The following is a 12,376-nucleotide window of genomic DNA, read 5'->3' on the forward strand; positions in this document are numbered from 1 at the left end:
TGAGGAATCCAAAAGCACCACCTGGACCTTTGCTTGTTGGGTCTCCATCCCTCATCAGCCTGGGTTGGAGTAGACAGGAGGGCCACACTTGGGCAGGCCCTCCCAGCCTAGCACTGTGCTATGGGAGGGGATTGGGGAGGGATCTCCAGGCAGGGCCTAGCCTTCCCCAGGGCACACCTAGGCTACCCACCTCCCTGTCAGGTGATATTCCCTGCCAGTGATGGCTCCAGCCCATGCTGCCACAGCTGCCCTGGGTCCCACCTGTGTGGTGTACACGTGTCCTGGGGCTCATGCCTCTGTGGGACAGCTGTGTGCTAAAATGTCTCACACCTCCTAGAGCAGGGGTGGGGAACCTTTTTTCTGCCAAGGGCCATTTGGGTATTTATAACATCATTCAAAATTACCAACTTAGCCCAGCTGGTGTTGCTCAGTGGTTGAGCATCAACCTATAAACCAAGAGGTCAGGGTTCGATTCCCGGTCAGGGTCCGTGCCTGGGTTGTAGGCCATCCCCAGTAGGGGATGTGCAGGAGGCAGCTGATCAATGTTTCTCTCTTATCATTGATATTTCTATCTATCTCTCCCTCTCCCTCTTCCTCTCTCTGAAATTAATAAAAACATATTTTTTAAAAAAATTAACTTAAAAATTAGCCTGCTGTATTTGGTCAGACATTTAATTAACTCACCCTTAATGCCTTGGCAGGGCCAAACCAAATGATTTTGTGGGCCTTATAAGACCCTTGGGCCAGATGTTCCCCACCTCTTTCCTAGAGGATGTGAGGCCTGTGGGTGGCCTGGCCAATGTGTGCTGAGAGCTACCATGTCTCTCGATCCAGTACCTCACATCTGTGCAGAAACACCTGGGGATCTTCAGCTGCAGCCATGCTTGAAGTATCAGCCTGGAAATTTGAGAGGACCACAACTCACCCACCTGTACCACACATGCACCCAGTGGGTCATGCTCAATCCCTGTGGGCTCATGGGCTCGATTCAAGCTAGAATCAGGCTCCTGGGCCAGCCTGCATTCAGCAAACACTGCCAGGAGAAACAGCTGGGCGGGGCAGGTGACCTGGGCCAGGTCTCAGTGGGGGCTTCAGGGGCTGGGAGGGTCTCAACAGCAGAGTAGGTTGGGTGCCGTATACCACCGTCCCCCTTCCATGGGTGCTGTGCCCAGGCAGGACAAAGAGGTGACCCTTGCCAAAGTCCTAAGCACAGATGAGTAGCTATGGGAAGCCAGCGGTCCCCAGGCAACGCCCGCCCCCCCCCCCCCCCCCGGCAGGTCAAGGTCACCCCTCCATTAAATTCTCAGTGACTGGGAAGCTGTCCAGACCCAGCCCATGGACTTTACCCCCATGCATGGGGAGAGTTGGAAGATGAGGTCTCAATTGCTGTGTGTGTGTGCAGATACCTCCCAGACTCAGGGTGCAAGGCCAGGCCCCTAGACAGAGCTGGACTAGACACCCCTGGCCCTCCAGTTGTCAGGGAGGGCTGCCTGGAGGGGGAAACAGTGGGAAGTTCTTTAAGGGGTGAGGAAGTACAAGAGGGTCCATCTTGTATACAGGAAAGAGACCTGTGGGCTTTGGGCACTGTCAGAGTTGGGAAGGTCAAGAAACCAGGCTGGAGTTTCAAGTCAGCCCAGAGGAACCTGAACTTCACCCCATGGTCAAGGGGCCTCTGGGGAAGGCCAGAAGATATGTTACCCAGGCTTAGAGATAGGACCCAGCTGGCACACGGCCAAGGGGCTGCATGGAAAAGGGATGAGGGTTTCAATCTTCCCCACCCCCCCAACCCAGGAAGGAATTAGGTGGGCACTACACACTCGTTTCTGGCAGCCATAGTACTACATGGGTGAGAGCCTGTTTGAAGGTAGTAGCAGAGACCTAATTCCTACCTTGCAGCCTCCTCCGAGGTCCCTCTCCCCTTTATACCTCCCCCAAACCCAGCACAGCCTCCAGGCTGCTCAGAACCTTCCCAGCCCCAGGCTCCTTACTGCTGCTCAGCCCCAGGCCTGAGCTATTCTCCTTGCCAGGAACTTCTCACCTAACTGGCTCCATCCCCACTTAATCTTGGGCCACCTCCCTCTGACCTCACCCATGTGAGTAGCCCCTCCCATCCCGCCCTCAGCTACCCACAGGGTGTCCTGGCTATAAGGAAGGATCTCAAAGCACGAAATCACAGAGGCCTTCAAGAGACCCCAACCCAGGGCTGTAGCCGCCTGCCCTGAGATGATCCCCACCCAGACTGTCAAGTTTCACACGTGTTTAAAATGTGTCTGTGGCCCAGCTGCATGGTTCAGTGGTTGAGCATGGATCTATGAACCAGGAGGTCATGGTTTGATTCCTGGTCAGGGCACATGCCCAGGTTGCGGGCTCCATGCCCAGAGTGGGGTGTGCAGGAGGCAGGGATCCATGATTCTCATCATTGATGTTTCTATCTCTCTCCCTCTCCCTTTCTCCCTTCCTCTCTGAAATCAATAAAAATATATTTTTAAAAAATAAAAATGTGTCCTAGCCGGTCTGGCTCAGTGGATAGAGCGTCAGCTTGCAGACTGAAGGATCCTGGGTTTGATTGCGGTTAAGGGCACATGCCAGGTTGCCAGCTCCATCCTCAGTGGGGGGCATTCAGGAGGCAGCCAATTATTCTCATCATTGAAGTTTCTATCTCCCTCTCCCTTCCTCTCTGGAACTTAAAAAAACGTCGGTCTGTGGACTGAAGGGTCCGAGATTCAATTCTGGTCAAGGGGACATGCCGCGGTTGCGAGCTCAATCCCCAGTAGGGGGTGTGCAGCAGGAGGCAGCCAACCAATGATTCTCTCATCATTGATGTTTCTGTCTCTCCCTCTCCTTTCCTCTCTGAAATCAATAAAAATATATTTTAAAAAAAATAAGCCCTAACTGGTTTGGCTCAGTGGATAGAGCATTAGCCTGCGGACTGAAGGGGCCCAGGTTCGATTCAGGTCAAAGGCATGTACCTTGGTTGCAGGTACATCCCCAGTAGGGTGTGTACAGGAGGCAGCTGATCATGTTTCTCTCTCATCGATGTTTCTATCTCCCTTCCTCTCTGTAAAAAAGCAATAAAATATATTTTAAAAATCTACACTAATAAAAGAGAAAAATGGTAATTGGTGTACGACGATACCCTTTTCATTGGCTAATCAGGGCTATATGCAAATTAACTGCCAACTATGATTGGCAGTTAACTGCCAACTAAGATTGGCAGTTAACTGCCAACAAGATGGCGGTTAATTTGCATATGTAGGCACAATGCAGGGAGGCGAAAGGGAAAGCAGGAAGAAGCCCCCTGCCACTGACAGTGATCGGAAACCCAGGGGGGAGCTAAGAGCTGGGGGGCAGGGCAAAGGCGGCCTTGGGGCCGCCTTTGCCCTGCCCCCCAGCCATGATCGGAGAATCAGGCGCCTTTGCCGCCCTGGCCAGTGATAGCAGGAAGTAGGGGTGGGGCCAGCGATGGGAGCTGGACACGGTCGAAGCTGGCAGTCCCAGGAGCTAGGGGTCCCTTGCCTGGGCCTAAAGCAGAGCCCACGATCGCGGGGCCGCTGCAGCTGCGGGTCCCCGCTGCCTGGGCCGGACACCTCGGCCAGAGGCGTTAGGCCTGGGCAGGGGTGGAGCCTGCAACCGCGGGGAGCTGGGGGTCCCCTGCCCAGGCCTGACACCTCTGCCGGAGGCCTCAGGCCTGGTCAAGGGGCCGATCCGGTGATTGGTGATCGGAGGGTGATGAGGGTCAACTCCTCTGGCCGAGGCATCAGGCCTGGGCGGGGGGCGGAGCCAGGGATTGGGGGGATATGATGGTCCCCTTGCCCAGGCCTGAAGCCTGGGTCAGAGGCGTCAGGCTTGGGCGGGGGGTGGAGCAAGCGATCAGAGGGAGATGGGGGTCCCCTGCCCAGGCATGATTCCTGGGCCAGAGGCCTCAGACCTGGGCGGGGGCCAGAGCCAGTGATCGGGGGGAGATGGAGGTCCCCTGTCCAAGCCTGACACCTCTGGCGGAGGCGTCAGGCCTGGGCAAGGGGCCGATCAGGTGATCAGAGGGTGATGGGGGTCTACGCCTCTGGCTGAGGTATCAGGCCTGGGCAAGGGGCAGATCCTGCGATTGGAGGGTGATGGGGGTCAACGCCTGAGGGCTCCCAGTATGTGAGAGGGGGCAGACTGGGCTGAGGGACACTCCCCCACCCCACACACACACCCAGTGCACGAATTTCGTGCACTGGGCCCCTAGTATAATAATAATAATGTGTCTGTGGCCCCCGAGTGAAAATTCAAATCCAAGGACACTGAAGGGAACTGCACCCAAGTAGTGAGATTGGTTTCTCCTTGGGGCGCGCACGGAATGTGGGATGAAGAAAGCAGAAAAGCAGAACAGAGCAGGAGAACGAATTTCCTCAGAATAAAGTTGCCAGTCCCGGATCTCCAGGGCGCGAGCGCCGTGATCTAGCCTTTAATAGAGAGGGAAGCTGCGCTGGGCGAGGGAGGGCCCCTGAGGATCGCTCTGAGTCCGGTGACAGTATCGAAGGGGCAGGGCCGCTGCAAGGGGGTGGGGCCTCGGAGGCTCCCCTGGAGCACGGGGGGGGGCGGGGGGGGCCGGGGCTGCGACGGTACCTGGGCGCAGCTGGGGGCGACCTTTGCGCGGGGCGGGGCGGGGCCTGGCCGAGTCCCTGGCAACCTCCCGCCGAGACGCGCCACCACGGAGGAGCGGAGCGCCCTGGAGGTCAAGCGGGGCCGAGCGGGGTCCCGGCACCGCAGCTATGGACATCCCGCCGCTGGCGGGCAAGATCGCGGCTCTGTCGCTCGCCGCCCTCCCTGTGTCCTACGCGCTCAACTACATCTCGGCGCTCTCGCAGTGCGTGCGGGGGGCCGCGGGACGGCGGGCCGCGCTGGGGGGTGCGGAAGGGGCCGGGGAGAGGATGCACATCTGTTGGCCGGGCTCTCGGCGTGAGCCTTTGAGCCCCTAGCCGTTCGGGCCGGGGCGTGGGTTAGAACTTCCAACCCGAAGTCCTCTTTCCGCTGGCGCAGAGGCTGTGTGCTGGGGGTGGGGGCGCCCTGGGACGTTTGGGGCCCGGGGAGAAGGAACCTCCAGAAACAGAGCCAATGTTGCCCACCCCCCCACCCCCCCCCCCCCCCCACACACACAGGGCAGGGTTTTGGAAACCATTTCCCTGCTTTTCCCAGGGATATGCCCAGCATAGGTTCCAAAGTCGCCAAGGGTCAAAGTATTGCCCCAGATAAGGCCCTGGTGACCTGGCTCTTGCCACACAGGCTCTGCTGCACCACCCCTAGCAGGTTGCCCCTCCTGTTTAAGGCCTGGGACTTTCTTTTGTTCCGGGCTGGCCTACCCCGCCTCTAGCCTCAGTTTCCCCATACATGCCTCAAACTTCCCTGTGCCTGTCTCCTAACCTTAGACTCTGGTCCTGTGGATCCAGCCGCTGGGTACCAGGCATCAGCAAAGCCCCTCACACTCCTAAACCCAGCTCCACCCAAGAATGGAGTGGAGGGAGTCTTGACTAGGAGGTTAGCTCCTTGGGTACAAATTGCTGGCTCCACCCCCCTGGACCTGAAGTGTTCCAGGTTGCCTCTAAAAGCTTCAGTTTCTTCACTGTGTAATGAACATAATCCTAGATCTCATCCCATAGAGTTAAGGATTATGAATTGTGTTCAAAGACTCTGGTGTGGTCCCATCTGATTACTCTAATTGTCGGTGTTAGTCAGCTGGGGCAGGAATGGGGATCCTAGCTGTTAGAGGAGTTCCAGAGAAGGTAGAATCGAGGAGAGAGTGGGGGAGGAGGGGAGTATGTGTGACCTTGGATAGATCCATCCTCTCTAGGCCTTGCCAGGTTTTGGGGGGCTTCCCAGAGACCTGGCTTCTATTGTCTGTGCACCTGGTTGACCTGTTTTATAGGGTCAATGGGAACAGATCAGGGTAGAGGTGGGGTGGACTTTAGCCGGGAGGAGTCAGGAGCTTCACACAGTGAGAGCACTAGAGACCATCTGGCCGGGGTGGGCGCTGGGTCTAGCCACAGAGCTCAGTGTTGTTGAATGACTGACTGAACAATTGAATCAAGCATATCAGCAAGTGATGGGATAAATCATATAATCAGAAAGGGTTGGCAGGTGCCCCCTCTGTACCTGGCCCAACTTTGATAATAATCTTTTCTGAGGAGTTGGAGAAGGCTTCCTGGAAGAGGAACAATGTAGATGGACCACGAAGGATGGGTAGAAATTTGCCAAGTGGAAAAGAAACTTCTGGAAGGAGTTTCCAGGAGATGGAAGCAGCTGGGGAAAGAGCCTGGTGATGGGAGAGGGCAGTTTAAGGAAAGGCATTTCTGAATGGACAGACACATGCTTCAGCCTCATCAGCTGGAGCCTCCTGGAGTCTGCTCTCGCCCTCCCCAGGAGGGAGTTGGGTCTCAACCCTGGCTCTGGCCTCTCTGACTTCGTTTTCCTCTTCACAGTCCCCTTGGGGTGGCCTTGATGAGTGCCCTGGTCCTCGGTCAGCTCTTTGTGGCTATCTATAGCTTGTCCCGCGGGGAGATCTACTACGACCCACACTATGCTGGTGAGTTCGTGGGAAGGTCCTAGGGAAGAGAACTGTGTGAGCAATGGCTTCTCCATCACACTGGGGGCCCTTGAAGGGCTCACATTGAACTGGAGATCTTCAGGCTGGAAAACTGTTGACAATGGAACCTCAGACTTGGGGCTCCTGAGAGTGGGAACTGTCTTCCCATCACTCTGGAGTCTCCTGAAGGCAAAGGCAGGGACTGTGCCTCTCCCAGCCTGGGAATCCCAAAGGCAAGGACTGTGCCTCCCCTTGAGGGAGGGTGGTAGTTCATGTGACCTGTGGAGTGGGAACTGGGAGCAGTTGGGCACCGAGTCATAGGTTGGATCTGGGTCCCCGCTGCAGCCCCACCCATTCCCAGGCCTGCCCTGAACACTCTCCCTGCAGTGTTTGCAGTATTTGCCTTCACCTCGGTGGTGGACCTCCTTATCGCTCTCCAGGAAGATGGCTACATGGTCGGCTTCGTGGAGTTCTACACCAAGGAGGTACGTAGGGGTTGGTCTAGGATGCCCCCTGCCTGGCTGTGTGTCTGATCCCTGCACCTGCTTCCGCAGGGTGAGCCATACCTACGCACTGCACACGGAGTCTTCATCTGCTACTGGAATGGCATCGTTCACTACCTCCTTTACCTGGCCATGGCTGGTGCCATCCGCAGAAGGTGCGAGGGGTGGGTGGAGTGCACCTGGGCCCTGGAAAGCAGGTCAAGTCCTCAGGTGGGGTCTCAGACTGGGGTGGAGCCAGAAGTAGAGAAAATCAGGAGGCCTCTTTACGGCTCCAGCCAGGTGTGACTGGGAGAAGGTTCTGGGGAATGTCACAGGTGACTGGTGGTTGGCTCTCTTCCCTTACTACTGTGCGCCTGGGCAGCGACTTCTGTCCTTGACAGAAGGTCTTACTGTTCATTCTCTCATTCAACTTCCTGTTGTCCCTTTCATCCTGAGCAAAATTGGAAGGACCAAAGCTGGGGAGCCCAGGGTGCACGCTGGGCCCTGGCTCGTGCTCCGAGACTGGGGATGGATATCTATCTACTGGTCATCCCTTCATTCCCCACCCAGGAAGAGGTACCGGAACCTTGGACTGTACTGGCTCGGGTCCTTCGTCATGAGCATCCTGGTGTTTCTCCCAGGAAACATCCTTGGTAAGTACTTGGCTTTGAGGAATCCTACTTCCCTGAGCTGGGTCACTGTCCTGCACCTAGAAGCCACCATGGGGTCCTCCATCCTCTCCCCAAGGTCTGAAGAGGGCCCCACATGCCTGTTCATGCATGGTCTAAGCCAGCAACCTGCCTGTCTCTCCCATTTCTTCTTGGAGGGGTGTTTCCAGGGGGAGCCAAGAACAGCTAAAGTGTAAGAGCTGTGTCCGGAAGGTAAATTGAGGTAGGCCAGTCTGAGGAGCATGGACATCATCTTGTGGGCATTGAAGAACCACATGTGTTAAATCTTGAGCAAGTAGAAAAAGAAAAAAGAAAAAGCTGAGCAGGTATGGCAATTGTGAATTATGACTTCCATCCAGGGGCTCTGGTGTGGCCCACTTAAAGGGCCCAGCCAGGCCCTAGCTGGTTTGGCTCAGTGGATAGAGCGTCAGCCCGCGGACTGAAGGGTCCTGGGTTTGATTCCAGTCAAGGGCACATGCCTGGGTTGCAGGCTCAATCCCCAGTAGGGGGTGTGCAGGAGTCAGCCAATCAATGATTCTCTCTCATCATTGATGTTTCTATCTCTCTCCCTCTCCCTTCCTCTCTGAAATCTATCTATCTATCTATCATCTATCTATCTATCATCTATCTATCTATCTATCTATCTATCATCTATCATCTATCTATCTATCTATCTATCATCTATCATCTATCTATGATCTATCTATCTATCTATCTATCTATCATCTATCTATATATCATCTATCATCTATCATCTATCATCTATCTATCATCTATCTACCTATCTATCATCTATCTATCTATCTATCTATCTATCATCTATCTATCTATCTATCATCTATCTATCTATCATCTATCTATCATCTATCTATCTATCATCTATCATCTATCTATCTATCATCTATCATCTATCTATCTATCTATCATCTATCATCTATCTATCTATCTATCTATCATCTATCTATCTATCTATCTATCTATCATCTATCTATCTATCATCTATCTATCTATCTATCATCTATCTATCTATCTATCTATCTATCTATCTATCTATCTATCGTCTATCTATAGGCCTGGGAGGTCCTTACTGAGCATTCCTCATCTCCTGCCTCGATAGGGAAATACAGCTCAGAGACCAGGCCAGCCTTCTTCCTCACCATCCCATATGCGCTGGTCCCATTCTGGGCTGGTGTGAGGGTCTTCAACCAGGCGCAGCCACCAACCTGCTGCACCCCCAACATGGTAAGTACCGCGCCTCCGGGCATGCCTGTGCCCACTTATCTCAGTCTCCCCATTTGAGTTGTTTCTGGTCAAAAACATTATCTCCTTGGAAGGATCTCCTTGGTCGTTAGAAAAGAAGGGATGAGCCTTTATGCAGTGCCTGTTGGATTGCTGACTTCTCACCGTCTCTCTCGTGGGGCAGGTGCAGGAGGAGCAAAGAAAGGGTCTCCTGCGGCGCCCGGCTGACCTGGCTCTCGTCATTTACCTCATCCTTGCTGGGTTCTTCACCCTCTTCCGGGGCCTGGTGAGTCCGGCTGGTCTACCCCTCTCCTGCCTTCAGCCTCCCTCCCTGGCCTGCCCTTTCCACATATGTTTACTCACTGCAAAAGGGCCACTGCTCTCCCATCTGATCATCAGGGAAGTTCTTCATCGAGTCTGACCTGAGTGTTTCACCACTAAGCCCCATTCCCTGTAGCCTTCTCCCCAGCTTTGAGATCTGTGGCTTCTCGGCCAGAGGATAGAACCAAGGCTGGGGGGGGGGGGGCGTAGAGCGAGGGGTGTGAGCCCTGCCTGGGAGGATGGGGAAAGCTTTTGGTGGGAGGGATATTTGAGGTGGGTTGTTGGTTTGTCTGTTGGCCGCAGGTGGTGCTTGACTGCCCCACAGACGCCTGCTTTGTCTATATTTATCAGTACGAACCATACCTACGGGACCCTGTGGCCTACCCAAAGGTGCAGGTGAGAGGGCAGGTGGGAGGAAAGGACCACGTGTAAGGGTCCACTGGGCTTCTTTGAAGCAGGTGCCTAAAACACAAGTCCAACTGGCAGAAGCTCAAATGGAATTATTGTCCTATAAACAAAGTATAGGTACAGTCTCAGGTATGGCTGGATCCAGGAGCTCAAGGAGAGCTCTGGCTCTGGGCTCTGCTTTCTTTGCATGGGCTCCCCTCCCAGGTGGTCCCTTTGTGGAATGGCAGAGAGAGCCTTGGGCAGCGCCAGGCTTCCTTCTGACCTACTTAGCTACCCCAGAGGAATGTGAGCCTTTTTCTCCCCAGAGCTTAAGCACAAGGCTCAGGCAGGCTCTGATTGGCTAAGTTTGAATCACATCCCCATCTTGTAGCTGATCATTGTGGACAGAAGTGAGGTGGGGGGCAGTGGGAAGGGTGGGGACCCCCAAAGGAAATAAAGGTGCAGGTTGCACAGGGTAGGATGTGCAGAGAGCCTCCATCCTGGGTGGGGTCTGAGGCTGGCCAGAGCCTCCCTGGGGTTCCCACCTGAGGGGTCTCAGGAAACCCATCGGGAACATCTGCTCATCATATCTGCTCATCACAGATGCTGGTGTATATGTTCTATGCATTGCCTTTCTATGGCCTGGCTGCCTATGCCCTTATCTTCCCTGGCTGTTCCTGGCTACCTGATTGGGCCTTGGTGTTTGCTGGAGCTATTGGCCAGGTGAGGCGGGGCTGGGGTGTTGGGGGTCAGGTGCATAAGAAAGAAAGTTTCTGCCTACCCATCAATTTCTTTTGTGCTCTCCCTGGGCAGGGTGATGCTGGGCCCCTGAGAGGCCCCAGCCCCAGCTCAGCACCCTAGGATTCCTTAGTCTGGAGGAGAAAGAGCCAGACACAGACCATCCCCAACCCCATGGGGTCAGAACTGAAGAGAGGGAGAGGCTGAGAGGGATTACAGAGGGGACAGATTTCTTAAAAGAGGGGGCATAGGAACTGGGCTTAGACACATGGGTATGAGAGCTCCAGGCAGGGAAGGACATTCCGGGAATGGGAACAGCATAAGGAAAGGCACAGAGGGGCACGGTGATTTAGCAGAGCCATAACAATGGTAAAAGCAGAGCCTAGAGAAATTGGCAGCTAGATGCTGAGGGCTTTGAACTCTGACCTTGGGGGCTTCCATGTAGAAAGATGGAGAACAATGGGAGGTATTTGAGCAGTGGAGGACCATCAGAGCTAGGGGTCTATTTCTGGGTTCCTGATGGAGTATGATAAAGGCTGGGCCCAGGTCAGAGCAGTGGGAACCAGGAGGACATCGATGGTATAATCAACAGAATTTGTGTCAAGGGCAGCTGTCTGGGTTGAGGAAGAGCTGGACAGAGAGGGTGTAGGGTTCAGCAGACACAGTGGACATGGTTCTGGTTAGGCAGCTAGGGAGAAGCTCACAGACTGATGGACAGGACAGACAGGACCGTAGGGACAGAGATATTTAGAGACAAACAGATGGACTGGAAAGAGGAGACAGGCAGGTCAGCAGAGCCAGCAAGATGGGGACAGGGACCCCTGGGCTTCCCAGGGTGGAATGTTGTTGATGCTGGGACTGGTTCTTTCCCAGCCCCTGATCTATCCTCCCTGTGTGGCCATCAGGCGCAGTTCTCACACATGGGTGCCTCCACGCACCTGCGCACACCCTTCACCTACCGGGTGCCGGAGGATGCCTGGGCCTGCTTCTTCGTGTGCAACATGCTGTATGCACTGGGCCCTCACCTGCTGGCCTACCGCTGCCTGCTGAGGCCAGCCTTCTTCCAGCGCCTGCCACCCAGCTCCCAAGTCCTCCACCAGAAGCAGCACTGAGGGGGCCTGTGGGACTCCCCAGGACTCCTTTAAGACACCCAGCGGGCCCTGCCCCAGAAGGATGGGTTGGGTTTTTTGGAGGCAGCAGGTACATCCATGGTGTCTTTGTTTCTGGCTATGATGGTTTCAAGGCCAGCTGGTGGGATGGGAAACCCACGGGCCAGGTGTTCAGGCAGAGAGGGCCACAGCCACACTCAGCTGTCACTGCCCCCCAGCCTCTGTGCCAAGTTTATCCATTACCCCCAGGGATCCTTTTGCTAAAAGCCCTTTTGATGCCTAAAATGTTGCTGCCTGAGTGTTTCAGGGGGCAGGGGTGAGGGACTGTCTTTTCAGACCCCACAAAGGCCCACCATCACTGTCAGTGTGACTGTCAGGGACGGAAGGTGCCAGACAGCAGAAGCCTGTCTCTGGTTGGTGTGCACAGCTCCACTTTCCAGGTGGGGAAAACAGACTTCGAGAGGATCTGAACCTGCCTGGAGTCACAATCAGGACAAGAGTCCGAAGTCCTATTTCTGCTAATAAATTATAATGAGTACTGTGGCATCGTTATTACGCACCTACTGTTTACCATGCCAAGGGCTAACCTCACATGCTATAATATAGGATCTCACCCCATATTCCAGATGGGGAAACTGAGCCTGCAGGAGATGAGGGTCCTGGTCTGCGGGCATACCTCCTGGATGCAGCTGAGCTAGGGACCAAGCCCTGGCCACTTCAACCACAAAGCCCATAGTCCTGCCTTTGCTGTCGGGTTGACTCATACTTTGGGGAAACAGCCTGGGGAGGCAGTCAGGCGGTTGGGGGAGGAGCTCATTGTTTGCAGGTTTGATTATTGAACCTGGATGAAAGACCAGTTTCAAGGGTGAT

At 54.8% G+C, this 12,376-nt stretch overlaps 1 protein-coding gene across 1 annotated transcript; it reads left to right on the plus strand.

The window, feature by feature from the left end:
• Nucleotides 1-4,639: 4,639 nt before the first annotated feature.
• TM6SF2 (transmembrane 6 superfamily member 2) lies at nt 4,640-12,058 on the plus strand. Its single transcript, XM_059696094.1, has 10 exons — nt 4,640-4,849; nt 6,459-6,562; nt 6,950-7,047; nt 7,117-7,220; nt 7,615-7,697; nt 8,830-8,954; nt 9,136-9,237; nt 9,576-9,668; nt 10,263-10,382; nt 11,303-12,058. Exons 1-10 carry the CDS (start codon nt 4,755-4,757, stop codon nt 11,507-11,509), a joined length of 1,131 nt encoding a protein of 376 aa, XP_059552077.1. The 5' UTR covers nt 4,640-4,754; the 3' UTR covers nt 11,510-12,058.
• Nucleotides 12,059-12,376: the final 318 nt, after the last annotated feature.

The sequence above is a fragment of the Myotis daubentonii genome, chromosome 5, assembly GCF_963259705.1.
Source record: "Myotis daubentonii chromosome 5, mMyoDau2.1, whole genome shotgun sequence".
In the NCBI taxonomy this organism is placed as follows: domain Eukaryota; kingdom Metazoa; phylum Chordata; class Mammalia; order Chiroptera; family Vespertilionidae; genus Myotis; species Myotis daubentonii.

Excerpts from the sequence above, each read along its gene's own strand:
- TM6SF2 (XM_059696094.1), top strand. The coding sequence starts at position 4,755 with ATGGACATCCCGCCGCTGGCGGGCAAGATCGCGGCTCTGTCGCTCGCC. Across the intron at positions 7,698-8,829 it reads TCTCCCAGGAAACATCCTTG|GGAAATACAGCTCAGAGACC; the intron begins GTAAGTACTTGG and ends CTGCCTCGATAG. Across the intron at positions 10,383-11,302 it reads TTGCTGGAGCTATTGGCCAG|GCGCAGTTCTCACACATGGG; the intron begins GTGAGGCGGGGC and ends TGTGGCCATCAG.